This window comes from Sorex araneus, chromosome 2 (assembly GCF_027595985.1).
Source record: "Sorex araneus isolate mSorAra2 chromosome 2, mSorAra2.pri, whole genome shotgun sequence".
NCBI lineage: Eukaryota > Metazoa > Chordata > Mammalia > Eulipotyphla > Soricidae > Sorex > Sorex araneus.
This window is the reverse complement of record NC_073303.1, coordinates 356,150,532-356,170,900: the sequence shown is the minus strand read 5'-3', so window position 1 is coordinate 356,170,900 and position 20,369 is coordinate 356,150,532. Positions and strand designations below refer to the sequence as shown.

At 40.0% G+C, this 20,369-nt stretch overlaps 1 protein-coding gene across 11 annotated transcripts in view; it reads left to right on the top strand.

Annotated features, from left to right (window-relative positions):
* PIAS2 (protein inhibitor of activated STAT 2) overlaps positions 1–20,369 on the top strand; it is a 72,334-nt gene that overhangs the window by 38,372 nt on the left and 13,593 nt on the right. For all 11 annotated transcript variants that reach the window (XM_055125954.1, XM_055125955.1, XM_055125957.1 and 8 more), the window contains 7 exons: positions 1,605–1,739; positions 2,295–2,400; positions 3,486–3,559; positions 6,609–6,769; positions 9,162–9,295; positions 11,070–11,244; positions 18,611–18,750. In XM_055125954.1, coding sequence (XP_054981929.1) covers positions 1,605–1,739; positions 2,295–2,400; positions 3,486–3,559; positions 6,609–6,769; positions 9,162–9,295; positions 11,070–11,244; positions 18,611–18,750 — 925 coding nt within the window. The remainder of the gene's footprint in view (positions 1–1,604; positions 1,740–2,294; positions 2,401–3,485; positions 3,560–6,608; positions 6,770–9,161; positions 9,296–11,069; positions 11,245–18,610; positions 18,751–20,369) is intronic.

The window sequence follows — 20,369 nt, the reverse complement described above, 5'->3', positions numbered from 1 at the left end:
GTTAACTATGAATCAGAAATGTGTACATTTGCTATTTAAAGCACATTTGATTACTTTAGAACAAAGAAAAAAACATAAGTAGTATTATCACTGTTATCAAGCTAATTTAATGTCAGTTGAAATATTCTGGGGACTGGAGAGAGGAAACTCAATGGGTCCAGCACACACAGGAGGCCTGGGTTTCATCCCAAAACACCAGCAGGCCTAACCCCTAAGGACCAAGCCTGTGTTAGTCCCTAGGCTCTGTTGACTGTGGCCCAAAAAAGAAAATGAGACTGGGGGGAATGAGGGGAGAGTTTGGGCTACACCCTGTGGCAGTGCTTGGAAGCTATTCCTGACACCGAGGTTCTCTGGGTGGTTTTCAGGGGCCATTGATGCTAGGTTTTGGACCAGAATTGCTGTATGCAAGACAAGCACTTTGACCCCTGTACTGTCTGATCAGAAAAAAGAAAAAACAAACAACTGAATCATCTTTGATGGTTGGTGTGTGTTTTTGTTGTTGTTGTTGTTGTTGGTTTCAGTGTTTACTCCTGGCTCAGGGATCATTTCTGGTCAGCTTTGGAGACCTTATGTGCCCTACCCGCTCTGGCCCCATTGATATTTCTTTATATTTGGTCAAGGGACCAGAAATTCAACCTAGGACTTGTACATCACACATGCAAGGCATGTAGTTTACCACTTGAGACACATCCCTGGCCCCAAATACTGATTATTCTTACCTGATTATTTGATCTGGTATTAAAGACTTGCTTGTTCTACAAAGTAAAGGTAGTGGAGAGCATTTTGTTCACTCACAGAATGTTAGGAATTCCTCTGAAACCCCCCTCAAGTTTGTTTTTCCTTACTCCCACCTCCAGTGTTGGATGTTTTTTTTTTTTTTTTTTTTTTTTTTTTTTGCCTTTTGGGTCACACCTGGCTCTGTATTCAGGAATTACCCCCTGGTCATGCTCAGGGGACCATATGGGATGCTGGGAATCGAACCTGGGTCGGCCGTGTGCAAGACAAATGCCCTACCCGCTGTGCTATCTCTCCAGCCCCTCCAGTGTTGGATGTATGTGCTCTTGGGAGCTCTTGAGCACAGGATTTGTCAAGTCAGAATTTTTATAAAAAGGAAAGAGGATTCATAGCCAATCTGGCAAGCTGTCTGTATCTTTTCTCTGTTTTCCTTCAATCTGTATCTTCTGTGTCTGGGGATGGCTCAGAGACTGCAGTCCTTGGGGCCGTGACTGTGGTGCTTGCATACTTGCACTGGCCATCACAGGACCGTGCACTTGCCCATGTGGGGTGCTGCCTGGGATCATATTGAAGCCTGTCTCATGTGAGGCTTGTCCCCTGCCACTGAGTCACATTTCTGGGCTTTAATTCAGTATCTTGATTCCAGTCTGGAAACACTTGGGTTTTGTTTATTTTTTTTTTTTTTTTACTTTCTGAAAATATTAATGGCTTTTTAAAAGTCATTGAATTCATGATCTTGGGATGAGGACTGTGATTTCCAGTATAAAATGAAAATAATATAATTGAAATTAAGCAAGATTCTGTAGAATGGGAGAAATGTTACATTTCCTACAGAGTTTTAAATTAAGTTTCTTTCTTTGCATCAATAGGGCTACGCACCACCCCCCAAAAATGGGATTGAACAGAAGCGCCCTGGACGCCCTTTGAATATCACGTCTTTAGTTAGGTTATCTTCAGCTGTGCCAAACCAGATTTCCATTTCTTGGGCATCAGAAATTGGAAAGGTAAAGACTATTATCCCGTTGGGATTAGAACTTTGGTATATTGATTTTGAAATATTAAAGAGATTTTGAAATATTAAGATTACTGGCACTTAATAGCGCTGTAGAAACTATTTTTACTTTGTTTTTGTGTGAGGGCCACACCCAGTGGTGCTCAACGCTTATTCCTGTCTCTGCCTATGCTCGGGACCATATGTGGTGCCAGGAATGCTGGGTCGGTGCAGCAAGGCAAGCACTTTTCCCATTGTACTGTCTATCTGGCTCTGGAACCTATTTTTTTAGTGAAAATGTTATGAAAACCTCATTACCTAAAAGAACAATTCTGGCTAGATGTGGGATTGGAGAATTGTACACTCCCATTTATTTCATGATAGACCCTTAGATGCCAGTTTTGCTGAATTAAATGAACATTTTGAAAAACATGTAAAGTTGCTATCTTTTACATGGATGTTTTTTAAAAGTAAAATGATTGAGAAATGACTTTATGTGATTGAGATTTTAAGTATTTTATGTATATAGATTGTTAACGTCTTTAATACAGGTTTTCTTTCTTTATAGAACTATTCCATGTCTGTATATCTTGTACGACAGCTCACATCAGCCATGTTACTACAAAGATTAAAAATGAAGGGTATTAGAAACCCTGATCATTCAAGAGCACTAAGTAAGTAATATTTGTAAGGTGACACATAAAGGATATTGTAGTGGGATTAAAAAAACCTCATACATTGTATCAGTGTAGGAGCAATTTGGAGACTATTACAGAGACCCCCCAGATAAGTTCAGAGCTAAAAAATACTCTTTTAATATTGGAATATTGTATGCCCGAAACTTATTAATGAGTAACTTCATAATTCTGTAATTCACCGTGGTTAAAAAAAAACTGTTCTAAGTTATAAAAAAATAATTTCTTTTTTTTTTTCTTTTTCTTTTGGGGCCATATTTGGCAGTGCTCAGGCATCTCCTTGCAGTGCTTGGGGGACCAGTACTGGGATTGGACCTGGGCCTCCTACATGTAAAGCATGTGCTCCAGTCCATTGAGATATCTGACCCTAAAAAATTATTAAGAATGGAACCTTGAAGTTTAAGAAACCCTTCTATTAGAAACAACTGCCAAGAGGATCAGTTATGATTCCAGTTAGTATGATCTTTAGACTTTTCATGAAAACTTAATTAGCTAAATAACAGTTTGATGGTAGTTTTTAATGCAGAAGAAGCTCTTTTTTGCAAAAGAAATACTGATACCAATTAGTATTTACCTTCTGTAATGTTTTGGGCTTTTCCATAGTTGCCTTTTGTACTGTATAATAATAGAATCTAATCCAAATTGTAAATACATCAACTTAGTATGAAGTTTTATTGAACAAGACTTATTTTCCTAAATGGCTTCCTTCCATACCAGTGAATGGACTGTCAGGGAAATAAGTAAGCTGTTGGTTAAAGTGGGGATCCAAGTGGGGCTCTTGGAATGATACTTTGTTCATACCACTTCTCATTTCAAGTAGTAGGTATAGTGCTCACCTTCTGCTTAGAACTGAGAGCCAAGGAATCTCTCTTGCTCTCATTAATCAGCTTATATATATACACAAGAACTTGAAAATGTATCTGTGTGAATAAAGTTACGCACATTACCATATTCATAGCAGTTTTTCAATTGTCAGAAGAAGAAAACATTTTTACCTTAAAAGGTGATGTTTTTATAATTTCATATGTAAGGATTAATTTTTTAATATTATAATTTTTTTATAGTTAAAGAAAAGCTTACTGCAGACCCTGATAGTGAAATTGCTACAACTAGCCTTCGAGTGTCTCTGATGTGCCCTGTAAGTAAAGCCAAATGTTCTGGAGTGTTGTGGTTTTTTATTACTAGTTTTCCTCCAAAAGCCAAAGTGGAATAAATGATCTATTAAAATAGAATTCCGAACTGTTACTATGTTCTCAATTTGAAAACATCCTGATAAAACTATAAATATAAGCAAGGTAAAATCTAAAATGGAACAGAGGAAAGGGAACTTTAGGTTGAGGATTATCTACCACAGTTTGTGCTATAGGTACTTCACCACTAAGAATGATCAATTGAAAGATATTCCTTTTATTCTTTAGAATAGTAAATAATATTGAAAAAAGGTTGATAAAATTACTAGGACCTAATAGTGGAAATTGATGGTCGTGGTTTAATAAATTAGAATGTTTGAGATATCTTACTCTGGTTGTAATATGCTTTTAAATTGGCATAGTAATTTTTTATTTAGTATCTCCTTAATATAGACCATGGGAAATAAATTAGCAGCTCAGCTTCTCTGTAGGTGGCATTGAGCTAATTATGGGGTGGGTGGAGGGGAACAGAAGACTTGGTAAGGATTGTTAGGAAGTTAATTGTCTAGCTTGAGAGAGAAAAGGAACTCACATGAAAAGCAGCAGGTTGTACTGAGCACATATAATTGCTACCAGAGTACCAAAGGAGAGCTGGGAGAGACCAGAAATGGTGCATGAGGCTTCTTTAATATCAGTAGTTTCACCTGTTCCAGAGGAGAGGAATCTAATTTGCTCATTAGTCACCACTGTCAGAAATTTCCAGATTTTTCTGTGGAGCTTTATGACAGAGAGAAACCAAGGAAATTATTGAGTTCTTACTGTGTGTTTCTTATTTAAATACCTTAGCAAGCTCAGTATGGAGGAATATTCCCATTTTTCAGATGAGGGGCCCAAGATTGAAATAAAGGCAAGTTTACAGCACCATTCATATAAGAAACACAAGGATAAGAATTTGTTTCTTCTGACAGTCTAAATTTCTTAATAGTATTTCATGTTTCCAGATTGGGCTACGATATACATACCTGATTATAGGTTCATTTTCTTATCTCCCTGGAATGTGATTACAGTTATTTTTGAATTATAACTTTTAAAAATATCATTAACTTAAATAAACTTAATTTTTTTTTTATTTTTATTTTTTTTGGTTTTTGGGTCACACCCGGTGATGCACAGGGGTTACTCCTGGCTCTTCACTCAGGAATTACCCCTGGCGGTGCTCAGGGGACCATATGGGATGCTGGGATTAGAACCCGGGTCGGCTGCGTGCAAGGCAAACGCCCTACCCGCTGTGCTATCGCTCCAGCCCCCAAACTTAATTTATTGAGAAGAAAGAGAATAACATGAAATTGGAATTGCTTAGAAATTTAAAATCCGGAGTTATCAAACCCAGAGTGAATGAAGTTATCAGACCCAGAGTGAATGAACGTATCAAACCCAGAGTGAATGAAGTTGGGTGTTAATGCCCTGAGATAGTCTAGAGAGGTCCTGGGGAGGGGTGGGCAGGGGCTTTTGTACTCAGAAGGTGCTCAGTTCACGAATCTTTAGAAACGGATTGGTGTGTTATTCGTGGGCTCCTATATGCTAAGCATGAGCTCCATCACTGACCTGCAATCCTAGCCAGACAGTTTATGTCAAATCATTCTATTCGGAGGGAAGTCCTTTTTATAAAACTGAACTCAGGAGTTTGTTCTATAGTTTTGCGGTGCTGTTTTCTGCCTCTGATTGTCTTGAAACCAGTTATTTACATTCCCCCACAGCTTGGCTTTTGATACAACTGAAAACAAAGACACAAAGACCATGCTAATAACTGAAATAGTAGAAGAAAACTGGTGAAATGATGTGTGAGTGCTTAGGATTCTGGCTTTTTAAAAATGAGGATAAATAGATTTGTCAATTTTAAGAAAATTAACTTTTGAATTAGATGATATGAAGTAATAAATTAAATAGTTTCTGATCATGTTTGAAGTTGGTTACATGTTTTCTTACTCTGGTTGCAAGTGATGGCAGGTCTGATTTCTGAGATTCTCTTGAGCTTTTCTTCCTTATTTCCCCATCTAATTTTTTTCAGATCATTTTCTTAAAGACTGGCCACCTGTCAGACTGTGGTAATACAACATAAAATTGGGAAGCTAACTGTATCATTCATTCATACATACATACATACACACATAAAACCCATCATAAGTGTTTTGATCAAAACTAACAGGTAGCAGAAGTTAGATAGTGAAAATCTTTGAAGAAAAGACAATATTAGCATAATTTGGAGAACACAAAAGAGTGTGGCCAGGAGATTGTAGACATACACATCTGACACAGGGAGAGGAAGTGTAACAGGTAAAAATAGGTGGGGTGCACTTGGACGGTGAAGGGGACACCATGAATTTATTAGATAAGAACATTAAAATGGTTGTTTACAGTAAAGGAAAATGGATGATATTTTACGATGCATTTATGAAATGACTCGAGTCAACTGAGTTGAGTAGTAAGCACAGTCCAGGTTCTGCCCTGAGGGATCAAGGATGGTAATTTTGAAGAGAGGTTTGTGCTGAATGTGCATTATTATATTTCTGATCTAAATATTTGAATTTTACATAAGAGTTTCTAGACAACAGTTATTTTCAGTCTGTCCTGCAAGGGAGCTGGGTGATTGGGAGAAAGCAAAGGAAGTGCGATTTTTATTTTAGCTCAAGATTCTAGTAAGTATTTCACAAGTGTGCCTACTGGGTCAGGGAAATGGCTCCTGTGTTGGAAGTGCAGGCTTTGCCTGTTCTGCCAGCCTTGGTCTCCCAACAGAATTGGGTATGGCCCCCACATGGTGGGCGATAATAAAGGATCTGCTGCTACAGATACTGTGAGAGCACTGATTTGGGCCTTTAACTTAAAAACTATTAGATTGTTAGGAGAGATACATTAGACTATCTTCTTAACCTGTGGATATGCGGTCACATAACTGAATGTGGGGTTATTTTAAAATTAATTTGCTTGTTGGCTCGCCAACCTTTGCAGCTTTGTTCTCCATCTGAGATGATTTCCCCTGTTGTATTTCCTGTCCTATAGTTAGGAAAAATGAGGTTGACAATCCCATGCCGTGCAGTGACTTGTACACATCTGCAGTGTTTTGATGCTGCCCTTTATCTACAAATGAATGAGAAGAAGCCGACTTGGATTTGTCCTGTATGTGACAAAAAAGCTGCCTATGAAAGTCTAATATTAGATGGGTGAGTATAGCAGTTGGCTGTTTCTCCGTCCTATCCAGCCTCATGTACTGGCTCAACTCTAGCACTGATTCCAGATGTTAGTGTGTTTTCTGCTTTCTGCTTTCTGCTTTGTTATACTGACCCTTATGTTTATATTGAACATTTTTATGTATTTGGTCTTGGGACCACTCCAAGTGGTGGTTTTCGGGCCACACCTAGTGGTGCTTCTGGCCTGCTTCTGGTTCACTCCTCAGGGGTTTCTGCCAGTGGTGCTCAGAGGATCATGAGGTGCTCGGGTCCAGCCTGGGTCTTCTTCATGCAACACATACACTCCAGCCATGTGAATCATCTTCCTGGTTCCTAAATCTTAAATTTAATCTGGCTGGTGGCTTATCGTTATTAGATTTGTATTGGGGGCAAAAAGGTGTGAGGGTTTCCTTTCACTAGAAGAAACACCCACTTAGTGATGACATTATTGCTTACTTAGAACTTCTTAAAGAGCATGAAGGGATTAAGCAAAACTGTAGAGCAAGCAGTAGGGTAGAATCACATTACACCAGTGGTAAATTCATGACTGAGATTAACATTCAGGGTTACTTTTTTTATGTGGAGCCCACACTTTTTCCATGTATGTCAAAATCTCATACCACGTATATCAGAATTAAAAAATGTTTGGAGCTAATTATCAATAAGTGAAGTAATCTTTAAAAAAAAAAACTTCTTGAAAAACCCCATAAATTATCCCATGCACACAATGCTCTATAAAAAATACAGTTGTGGGGCTGGAGTGATAGCACAGCGGGTAGCACGTTTGCCTTGCACGTGGCTGACCTGGGTTCGATTCCCAGCATCCCATATGGTCCCCTGAGAACTGCCAGGGGTAATTCCTGAGTGCAGAGCCAGGAGTGACCCCTGTGCATCACCGAGTGTGACCCAAAAAGTAAAAAATACTGTTGTTTTGGGGATGGGGGCTTGAACCACCTCTTGTGGAGTAACAAGCCAACCTCAGGGCTTGCTTCTGGCTCTGTGCTCAGGAGTCACTCCTGGCAGTTTCGTATTTCCTATCCTGTAGTTATGGGCAGGAAATACCACTGTCCTGGGATGCCAGGAGTCGGCTGCTTTGCGTGTTCTGCCAGCCTAGGTCTCCCAACAGAACAAGACAAGCACCTTAACCTAACAGAACAAGACAAGCACCTTAACCCCCTGTGGCCCCTAAAGTACTCTGTTAACTGAAAGAGCATATTGAAACCATCAAAATCCTGTCCTGTCGTTATGATGCCTTTTACTTAATAAGAGTTCATATTTGACACTAGTTTCTCTCAGCCTTCATCTGACTGTGGCCTCTTCAGACTTTATTTCCTTCATATGGCCTTCCTGCCCCACTAGTTGACCATGCACCCTCTTAGCCCCTGCTGATCCTGTGCTGTGGCTCCCCATTTATTTCATTTTCTCCCTGTGGTTCCCTTAGGATGTCCTGGACCTTCGAGGGGGTCAGATGGATCCTGGTTTGAGAAATGCTGCTTTTACAGTGATCTGTGTGTAGTTGACTTCTCATTGAAAAGTTAGTGAAAAGTATCATAGTAAAGTTTTTTTTTTTCTTTTCGGGTCACACCCAGCGATGCACAGGCCTTACTCCTGGCTCTACACTCAGGAAATACTCCTGGTGGTGCTGGGGAACCATGTGGGATGCTGGGAATCGAACCCGGGTCAGTCGCGTGCAAGGCAAACGCCCTACCTGCTGTGCTACCGCTCCAGCCCCCTTAAATTTTTTTTTTTTAATTTAAAATTTAAAGGTATATCCTGTAGAGAGCTGTGAGGTAATGAAGACTGAATAAAACTTCTACTTTCCTCACTGTAAACTTTACTTTTTCAGTCTTTTGTTACCAAAAATGTTATTTTTGGAAATAATTTCAGATTTAACCAAGAAGTTGCAGAACAGCAGACCAAGAATTGCCTGCACAACTTAGGTCTGGATTCAGGAGCAGCCATTGGGAGCATTCTGCAGTATTTGCTCCCTTGTGCTGCCCTCTGGTAGATACCTATATGAACATTTTGGTCTGGTTGTCATCCCCAGCATGCACAGGGTTTACTCCTGGCTCTGTTCAGGATCACTCCTGGTAGTTCTGGGAAACTTACCGGGGGCCAACTGTGTCAGCTGGGTGCAAGGCAGGTGCCTTATTCTACCTGCTGTATTGTCCCTCTGGCTTCTTGTTGTTTTTAAAATGTAAGGATTTTAGACACCAAAACAAAATCAAAAAGCATTGCTTTTTTTTTTAACTTTATTATTGAATCACTGTGAGATAGACCATCGCAAAGCTGTTCATGATTAGTATTGCTTTTTTTTCTTTCTTAAAGTGTACTGATTTCACTGTGCCATTGGTTATGTTCATATACTTTCTTACTTGGCTCACAGGCTTTTTATGGAAATTCTCAGTGACTGTTCTGATGTGGATGAGATCAAATTCCAAGAAGATGGTTCTTGGTGTCCAATGAGACCGAAGAAAGAAGCTATGAAAGTGCCCAGCCAACCATGTACAAAAATAGAAAGTATGTGCAGAATGATGGCAGAGAGTAAAACAGGGAGGCTTGTGAAATGTGTCACTGACCTTGACTACTAATTCCCTTTAGACCTCAGTTTACTAACTTTATTTCATAATTATATTAAGGGTAGAATTTCCCTCGTGATTTTAGTTTTTTTTTTTTAAGAAGTGTGATAAAAATTTTATCATTTTATAATTGGCCTTTTCTTTGTCTTTTGTTTTGGGGCCACATCTGACTGCTCAGGGCTTAACTCCTGGCTCTGCACTCAGGAGGTACTCAGAACTGTGTGAGGTGCTGGGGATCGAACCTGAGTCAGCCATGCGCAAAGCAAGCTCTCTGCCTGCTGGAATATCTCTCTGACCTCTAATCAGCCTGTTCTTGGTATATTTTTTAATGAAATAGTGAAAGCAGTCACTCACTGTCATCCTGTTGCTCATCGATTTGCTCGAGCGGGCACCAGTAACATCTCCATTGTGAGACTTGTTGTTACTGTTTTTGGCATGTCAAATACGCCACGGGTAGCTTGTCAGGCTCTGCCTTGTGGGAAGGATATTCTCGGTAGCTTGCCGGGCCCTCCAAGAGGGGCAGAGGAATTGAACCCAGGTTGGCTGCGTGCAAGGCAAATGCCCTATCCACTGTGCTATTGCTCCAGCCAATGAAAGCAGTCACCTTAAGTAATTTTAATAATATGTTGTGTGTATAATGAAATGTTATAAATGACATTTCTATGGACAGTGCTTCAAAATTGCTTTTAGAGTTGGTGTATTGGGAGTACCCCAACTAGAATTGTGATTAGTGAGGCCACATCACGAACTAATGGATGGAGCTGGTGGATGATCACAGTTCAGGTTCTGTTCAGTTCATGGTCTGTCCATTTCTCTGTGGGAAGGAATTTGACCACTGCCTTGGTTATTTAGGATGTTTACTCATCCTTCAACTTCCGGTATTTATCCTCTCTGCGTTCTGAAAAAATACTTGATAAAGTCCACTCACTGCATTTGAGTTTTGTGTTAATTACATTTGACATTCTGACAATATAATGAATAGTAAAAGACCAGAATAAGAAAAAAAAAAATAAAGACTTTATATCAATACTAAATATTCTCCTGTGATTGTTACTGTACCTACGGTGGTTTTCTTCATCTTTGAAGGAAATTGTGATTCAGTGATTAGCGGCTGTTGTAATTTTCTGTGATAAAATTAGTGTTCATTTTCTACTAAATGGATTAGAAGGCATAATAAACTTTTCTTAGGAGAGTTAATGATTAGTTAATATTTGGTGTTTAAGACTATTGTAGAGAGAAGAAAAGTCACCAGTGATTAGTAGGTGATTGATAAGAACTTTAAATGTCTAGATAGCTTAAGTGAGAAGGGCCTATTTGGACCAATTTCGGCCTTTAGTTTAGTGAAGGACTAAAACTTTCTTGACTTGAGCTGACTGGGTTGTATGTATCTGGTTATGACAAGCCCTTGGGGATACATAACCAGTGACACCGGTATATTCTTGTCCAGGGCTGGTGAGCAGCCCCCTGGTGCAAGATCTTTCTAGGAAGTGATTGCTTGTCTGGGGAAACTGTAGGATCTGCATGTCTCCATCATGGTACCTCAGAACACACCGAAGAGGGCTCAGCACTTAACGTGTTCCACCAGGAGTCAGGTCTCTGTAGGACAGAATTGATGGCTTTCCTGAGTGTGTATTCTCCTTGATATACTGCATAATTAAGAATCTTAGGGTGATAGTTTGTGTTAAACCTTTCCTGTCTTCTGTTCTCTAATACAGGCTCAAGTGTCCTCAGTAAGCCTTGTTCTGTGACTACTGTAGCCAGTGAGGCAAGTAAGAAGAAAGTGGATGTTATTGATCTAACAATCGAAAGTTCTTCTGATGAAGAGGAAGAGCCTCCTGCCAAAAGGAAATGCATCTTTATGTCAGAAACACAAAGCAGCCCGACCAAAGGGTTTGTTAATTTATAGTTCCCTATTGTCTATTACACTAGGAGTGGGAGAGGTTTGTAATGGTCTCTGAGAATTGGACAACTGTAGAAGGCTATTTGACCCTTGTGCAGTGGAAGTAGTTTCTAGAGAACGTATCTGTGGGAGAGCACATTTAATGAAGAAAATAGTTTTATGTTTGAGAAGAGCGTAGAGCTTCCTGTGTCCAAGTATTTATTTTATATTTGATTTTTTTGTCTTTTTTTTTTTTTTAATCCCCTGTCTGTAAAGCATCACAGACCAATAGGAGAAAGTCTGCTGAAATCAAGTGTGGGGCTGGAAATGTAATAAGTATGGGTTCAGATTTTGACCGCTTACTCTCTAATCTTGGTTTTCTTTTTATTTTCCTTTTTTATTTTTTAAGGAAGTTGGGGACATAGCAGAAGTGCTCAGGGCTTGCTTCTGACTTGGTGCTCAGGTTGGGATTGGGGGCTTATCTGCAGTGCCAGGAATTTAACTTGGGTCAGACACATGGAAGGCTGGTGCCTTAACTCCTGTACTGTCTCTCCAGCCCTTGGATTAAGTTAATTTAATGTGTTCAGGCCCACTTTTTTTATTCCGTAAAATGGGCTTAAATAATACTTACCTCAAAAGGTTCTTATTCAGATCATGGAAGACTAGCTTCAGCGTCAGACACTTGGCAGTATCTCAGTGAGCACTGGTTGTCTTCTTTCTTTCCCAGAGTTTGGGCACTGTCTTCAGATTCATTGGCAGAAGTTGTCGCTAACTTGTTTTAAATGATGGTTCTGATTTGAGTATTTAAATAGCAATTGTTGCTTCTTATCTGGGAACCTTGATATTAGGGTGTTCCCCCAAGCTTGAGTGTGCTAATCGGTGCTTTTTGTGTACTTATTTTTATAATAGCTTTATTGAGGTATAATTTACATACCATAAAATTCACCTGTCTTAGATGTTCAATTCATGTTTTTAACTTCCGTGTGTCTAATCCCCTTCACACCCAGAATGGTGGCAACCATTGTTATTTTCATCCCATAAGTTTGTTGTAGATATTTTGTTTAAATTAAATAGAATTATTCTATCCGTGTGCTTTTGCAGCATTCTTTATTTTTTTTGCTTTTTGGGTCACACCTGGTGATGCACAGGGGTTACTTCTGGCTCATGCACTCAGTAATTACTCCTGGCAGTGCTCAGGGGACCATATGGAATGCTGGGAATCAAACCTGGGTCGACCACATGCGAGGCAAATGCCCTACCCTCTGTGCTGTCGCTCCAGCCCCTGCAGCATTCTTTTTTCATATACTTTTTGAAACCAGGAGAAATCAGCGTTTTGTACTGCTGACTTCACTATTCCAGACATGATTGCCATTGTCAGAGTATATGTTTTCTCTTACCCATGGTATTAAATTTATTTTTATGGTGGAATAGAAAATTAACAGTCTTTTTAGTATTATTTTGGAGGGATGCTTTAGTATTATTTTTTGTTTCTTTCAGACAATTAAACACTTCTAAATGACAAAAAGAAAATATAATTAAAAAATGTTTTTTAGAATCAAGGGAATGAGTATTTAGATATGGCATGCCCAGATTTACACACAAAGGCTGTATTTATTTTATTTTTGGTGTTGGATCACATCCACTGATGCTCAGGAACACTCCTGACCCTCCTCAGGAGACCATATGCAGTGCCAGGGACAGAACCAGGGTCAGCCACATGCAGAGAGAAAACTCCTTAAGTCCTATCCTACCTCTCCAGCTCAAATTTTTGTTTTTATCTTCCCCTTCATTGTTGATTGTTAGCACTGAGATCCCACTGGAAGAGCCCAGACCTCATGTCCATCAGCAGTATGAGGTAGTGTCCAGGACTGAACTCATGGCTCCCTGCATGCAAGCAGGTATTCTGCCTTTGAACTCCATTTCTGGCAGTTCCTAATGAACTGACATGGGTTCCTTAATGTCGATGGATGCCGAATATGTTGAAGGAAGGATAGTACATAGAGATGGCTTATGTTCATTGATGCCAGATGGTGTCTGTGGCAGTGTGTCCTTGTAATCTACCCTGACTCTCCTTCCAAGCACATTTTCCCAATATTTGAGGACACAGAGCAAGACAAATAGTATGTACACCAGAAATGTCCTCAGTAAGCTGAGAATATGAATTGTTCACACCTTTGGTCAGCTTCTGAGAAGATGCGCTTGTTTTACGTCTACTGAGCATCCTGTGGCTGAGGTAAAATTCTGTGACTGAATCAGTAAGATCTGAAAATTTTGTGGGGCTGGAGTGATAGCACAGCGGAGAGGGCGTTTGCCTTGCACGCGGCCGACCTGGGTTCGATCCCCGGCATCCCATATGGTCCCCCGAGCACCGCCAGCAGAGCCAGGAATAATATCCCTGAGCATCGCTGGGTGTGATCCAAAAAAGGATCTGAAAATTTTGCTTTCAAGTGTGTAAATTGCAGCTACTCTATTTAGTAAGTCGGTATCACAAACATCCAGACTAGACTTCCACGTTAACAGCCATTCTGAATACCTTTATGAAATCGGCTCACATAGGGCTCGTCATTGCCTTAATTTTTTCTGGCAATGCTTTAATGTTACTAACTATGGCACAATAAAATGAATCTTGTCATAAAGATAAATGTAAAACCATTTTATTAATATGTACTCTGATTCCCATGGCGTATTCGATATGCCAAAAACAGTAACAAGTCTCTCGATGGAGACATTACTGGTGCCCACTCGAGCAAATTGATGAACAACGGGACTATAGTGCTACTCTGATTCCATGACTATAATTCTGTAAATTAATAACCATCCCCAAAAGATTCTTAAGCACTGTCATCCCATTGCTCATCGATTTGCTCAAGCAGGCACCAGTAACGTCTCCATTGTGAGACTTGTTACTGTTTTTGGCATATCGAATAAGCCGTGGGGAGCTTGCCAGGCTCTGCTGTGCGGGCGAGGTATTCTCGGTAGCTTGCCAGGCTCTCCGAGAGGGGTGGAGGAATTGAATCCGGGTCAGCTGCTTGCAAGGCAAACACCCTACCCCCCTGTGTTATCACTCCAGTCCATCAAAAGACTCTTAAAATATTAAAATTCATCCAGTAATCTGAAGATTCACCACATTCAGCTGATTTGTTATTTGGTAGCACGGACAGAAAAGGCAGTGTCTGGATGCATTCTGTTGCTAGTTAATTCTGTTTAGTCTGCATGGCTCTCCCCACCGAGTAAGATATGAAGGAATGAGTGCAACCAGAGGAGGGAGCCAGGAGGCATATAAAGAAACCAGCATGATGGGTGCATGGGGCTGAGCCCGTTAACCAGAAGAGAATAGTGGTAGTTACCTTGTATGCATAAGTGGGAGTCATTAATGAACAGGACTTTGCTTATTCTTAAAACATTTGTCAGAATCAGTGGTGGAAAGGAACATGGAAAAACTGGGATTTGTTTTTTCTGAACGCCAAGGGAGTGTTTTGTCCTCAGGTCACAGATAGTGCTGGAGGGACCGGTCTTCCTGCTGCATCACTTAGGCAGTCTGCTTCTTGCTATTCTGCCTTTGCAGCCTTGTTCTTGGTCATTCTTTTCCTGTCCCCTCATATTGGCATCTAGGATTTGTTTTGCTTGCCTCTGGCTATTAAATAGATCATAGGACTTATTGGTCTTTGAGAGTGAGTCAGTGAGGAAGACCTTGTTGCAGTGCAGAAATTCTGTGACAATGTATTTGTAAGAACTTAAGTTTTAGCAAAAGCTGTTCTTAAAGTTATACAGAGTGCCATGAAGAAAGGGAAAAGGACTCTGTTTAGGGCCAGGGAACTTGGTACTGGAGGTGGACATTGCACTGGAGTTGGGACATGGTGCTGGAGGTATATACGTGTCTAGCCTGTGTGGGGAACTGGATCCACTGTGACTTGCTTGATCTTCCAAGCATCTCTGGGAATGCCCCAGTCACCCCCTGCCCACAGCACCAGTTATCCAGGTTTTCTTTAATGCATTCTTTTTAAGGGCTGAGAGATAGTTCAGTAAGTAATGCATGTGCCTCACAAGTGGACAGCCCAGGTTGGATTCCCAGCATCCTGTATGTTCCCTTGTGCCCCTCCAGGAGTGATCCCTGAAAATCAAGCCAGGAATAATACCTTAGCACCACTAAGTTTGGCCCAGAAAAATCCCTACTCCCCCTCAAAAAAACCCCTTGTATTCAGTGATAGTCTTAATCTAACTCTTGTAGGAAAGCTTTAATATTTTTATTATTATTTTTTTGCTTTTTGGGTCACACCCAGTGATGCTCAGGGGTTTCTCCTGGCTCTGCACTCAGGAATTACTGCTGGTGGTGTCTGAGGGACCATATGGGGTGCAGGGATCGAACCTGGGTCGGCCACATGCAAGGCAAATGCTCTACCCGCTGTGCTATCGCTCCGGCCCTTAATATTTTTTTAAAGATCACTTTAAAATATTGTTTATATCCCTTCCTGTTTCCATAGAACATGAAAAAATTGTTGTTATTAAGACGGGTATATTTTTAAGAGGAAACAAAAGATAAGGTTAAATTTATATATCTCTGTATTGAGAATCTTTAAAATTGGGGGCCAGAAAGATAGTAAGGGTTGGCACTTGCCTTGAATATAGCATATTCAGGTTCAGTTCCAGCACCCTATATGGTAACTCCTGAGCACAGAGCCAGGAGTAAGCTCTGAGCACCGCTGGGTATAGACCACTCCTCCCCACAAACGAATGTCTAAAATAGGGAGAGAAGTAGAATTTTTAAAAAATCTTTTTCTGGTTATAAAGTGAGTACATAAAGTGAATTTTCAGGTTCATGAATAAAAATTCAAGTTATTGAGGGAGGGAAAATGGCTCGAAGAACTAGAGCACATACTTTGAATACGGGAACTTCGTTTTGATCTGTGGTGCCAGAATCTAAGCACCAAGAACTCTAGCAACAGCAAAATTCACGTTGTTGTGTTGTAACTCTTTTTTTATATTCTGGGCCAAGTATGAGTATGAGTTACTTGTGATTTCAGTATACAGTTTCTAATGCTAATGTTTGCTTTATAGAAGTATTTCAGTGATTTATTTTTATGTCATTAAGCTCTTAAGAATTCAGATGTACATGAAGATAATGTATTGTACACACACACACATACGTATGTCTGTGTATGTTTGTCAAGCCTTTGAGAGAAGTAGCAAGTGTTAAAAACTCTAAAATATTTTTACTTTATGACTTACTTTTATAATCATGGCTTTATCAGATGTAGCTATTTGCATTTCCCATGACCCTAGTTACTTCATATTTATAAACAGTCTATTTTTGCATAGGCATTTGAATCATTTAAATTCCTGAATTTGGTTTTTAAGAATATTCTAATAAAAACCTTCTGTGAACATGTAATTTCATAATTCTAACAAACCATTAATTTCACCCATTCTGTATAGTTGGATTTACAAAAAAGTTGCAATGTTACAGTGATAGAAATTAAACTAGACCCAGTTTTTCAGATATTTGCAGTTGGTGTAGATGCTAATTTAATGATTTGCACCGTCATTGGTTTAGACATTTGCCTTTGTGTGCCAGATTTGTATTGGAGTCAAATCAGCCATAGTTAGTACTTGAATCTTTGGGGAGTTTCGTATTAGAAGGGAGCATCGGTGATAATTAAATGTTACCATGTGACTCCTACAGATAGAAGTAAAGGAGCTGAGGGAGAAAAGTGAGCTGTTTCCTGTAAATCTATGCTAGTTGAAGGATCCGTTCATGTTCTAGGCAGAAATCTGCATGAGCTGTCAAAGAGACCTGTTGGGGGGGAAACTGAGCTGGAGGGAAGAGCCAGCGTTGTCTTTTTCTCTAAGATTGACATTGTTTCTGTCCATTTTTTTTCCCTATCAGAGAAAAAGTGATACAAATGTTGTTTCAATCTGAAACTTAAAAATACATGAAATTGTGGGGCTGGAACAATAGCACAGCGGGTAGGGTGTTTGCCTTGCACGCAGCCAACCCGGGTTCGATTCCCAGCATCCCATATGGTACCCCGAGCACCGCCAGGAGTAATCCCTGAGCATCACTGGGTATGACCCAGAAAGCAAAAAAAAAAAAACAAAAAACATGAAATTGTGGCTTGAGCTATAATACAGTGGGGAAGGCACTGGCCTTGCACACAACCAACCTGGATTCTATCCCCAGGATCCCTAGGGTCCCCTGAGCACCACCAGGAGTAATTCCTGAATGGGGAGCCAGGAGTCAGCCCTGAACACTGCTGGCTGTGGCTCAAAAACAAACGGGGTGTGGGGGGAACCCAATACTCAAAAATATGAAACTACATCTTTTCAAAACTTTCTTCTTAGAATAAAATTGAAATATTAATATTGGGCCAGAGAGGTGTAGTACAGGGCTTAAGGCACTTGCCTTGCATGTGGTCAACTGGGTTTGATCCCTGATCAGAGAATAGGTATTATAAGCCCTGAGTACTATGGGTATGGCCCCCCAAAATAAAATAATGTTGTGAAGTAGCCTGAGTATTAGTCACCTGTTAAATCTCTTGCCAAAACCAGTGTCTCCATTTTACCCTTCTTATCACAGAGGTGTTTCTGCATATCCTTATCACAGAGGTTGGATCCTATGTGATTTGGAAACACTGTTGGTGGTTTCCTCTTCTTCCACTTGTCTCCCTGTACAGAACTGCACTGTTTCAAATGTCCGGAAAAGGGTGAACGAATTTGTTTAATTTTATCATAAGCTCTTTTCCACTCTTGAATCATAAAGGTACCATGACCTTAAAATAAATCAGAGGTTACCAAATTTATTTATTCTACCACCCTCTGAAAATTATTTTCAGAAGAAAAATAAATTTACTCCTCACTCCCTTAGGATGCTGTATGCCTTCTTTAAATGAGCAAGCAGATAGTGCTTCCCCACACCCACATTTGCACCTGAGACTACTACTCCCCCCAGATCATTCCAGTGCCTGGGGGTGTGGAGTATCACCCATTTTGGAAAACACTGACAGGAAGTTTAGGGGTGGTCTACTATGGCTTGAAGTTTCTTCATAGGCAGAGTTCCCAATAGCCCATATGGTATACATGCAGTAATAAGTGTCTGTGAAGTGTGCTTGTAGTGGTGGATGAGGTGTTAACATATTACTTCAGCCCTGTGCATTATGCTTTGATACCAGCTGCTCTTACGTCATGGCTGCTATTGGCGAGCCAGCTTAGCTTCATGGTAACCCGGAGACAGGAAGGATGAGAGTGGTGTGGGATGAGTAGATGCCATGAGTTGGAGTTGAAATACGGAGTGAACGTAGGAAGAATGGCCGGTGGTGCACTCCTTTTCTCCTGTGAACTAACAGCCAGGTTGTTTGTGATCTCCCATGCTATTTAAAACAGGGTTCTCATGTATCAGCCCTCTTCTGTAAGGGTGCCCAGTGTGACCGCGGTTGATCCTGCTGCTGTCCCGCCTTCATTAACAGACTACTCAGTACCATTCCACCACACGCCAATATCAAGCATGTCATCAGATTTGCCAGGTATGTGAAGAGTTTTTTATTTTATTTATTTTTTTACTAAGTTTTGTTATTTATTTTTAGTCTCGATCTGTGAAGCAAAAATAGTCTTATGATTTTAAGTGGAAATGCTAGGGAAATTTGGAGGCATTTCATATTTAAAAAGTATTTGTTGAATATTTGGTATTCAGTTCCTATTACTTTTACTGTGTACCAGTATGGATTTCTAATGATAGGAAATATAGTAGGATAGTAGAGAAAATAAATGGAATTTTCCTCTTGGTTTATTAATCATAGGAGCTTCACAGATTAGGGAGAGTGTTTTTCATATTCTTATTATTAGACCATCACTCAGTATTCCTTCAAAGCTTCAGAAAATATTGTGATATTTGGGAGTAAATATTGCCTACCAACTTTATCCTGTGAACTTCTTGTCTGACAATAGAATCTATCCGAGAGTACTGCTTAATATTTAAGGAGCTCTTTTATATTGCTTCCTTAAAAAGTCAATGTAGGACTGGAGCCTTAGTACAGCAGGAAGGGCACTTGCCTTGCACATGCCAAGCTGTTTGGATCCCAGCACCACCAGGAGTAAACCCTGAGCACACCCCCACTCCTTAACCCCCGGGCCCCCCCCCCCCAAAAAAAAAAAAAGTCGGTGCATCTTGAAGTATCTCGGTACTGAAAGTATTCGGTCAAGACCACATCAGTACAATCCAGCTCCCACCTCCACTCTTTGCTCTCTCCATGGCCTCTGTTTTTGCATGGTTTTTGAGGGGGCAGGGGAGGGACGGTATCAGATGAGGTAGAACTCTCAGTATCTTGATTCTGTTCACGACTTCCCTTCTCTCTGAAGGGTCCCTTTAGTCGGATAGTTTTTTACTTCCTGTTACTAATTTTCTTTTCCAGGTTTATGAAGTTAATACTAGCCTATGATTTATTTTTCTTAGTAAGGTCTTTATTTTTAAGCAGAGTATTCTGTTGGGCAAAATCTGTGTTGAAATAGTCAATAGTTATGTTATCTGGCTACTTGAAATTTGTTCAAATTATTTGATTAAATTTAAAGAAAATGATTAAAAGTAGTCTCTGTTCCAAAAATAAAAATAAAAAAAATGAGAACTACCCTTTGCTTCTTAAATGTGTACTTTGGAAATTGGTATTTTTGAAATGGTTTATAAACTTCACCCACCCCAATTATAAAGAGAGTGTTTGTATGCAAGGCATGATGCTCAGGTGTGCTGTGGCCCATAATGGGGTGGGAACTCAAATCTTCATTCCTAGCTACTGCCCTTTGTTTCTTAAGCCTGGACCAGTTTTCATGTGACATGTCTCATTTTAGGACGTGTTATTATAAGCAGGTGTTCTGGAAAGATCTGCGTCTAGACAATATTGCATTCAACATTATTCCTGAGAAACTTCTAGTTACTAAAATAACTCTGGCCATTTAGTGCCAGACGGGACCAAGTTATATACCACTTGCTCTATAAAATTTCAGGCTGCAAGTTTAGATGAGTTCTTAGTTTGGGAGGATTTTTTTCAGAATTATTTCAGAATTTGAGCACAAAGAGATTTTTACCTAAAAGACAGATTTAAGAAAAATGCAATAAAATATGTTGACTGTATTTTGTAAAATAGATTTCAGG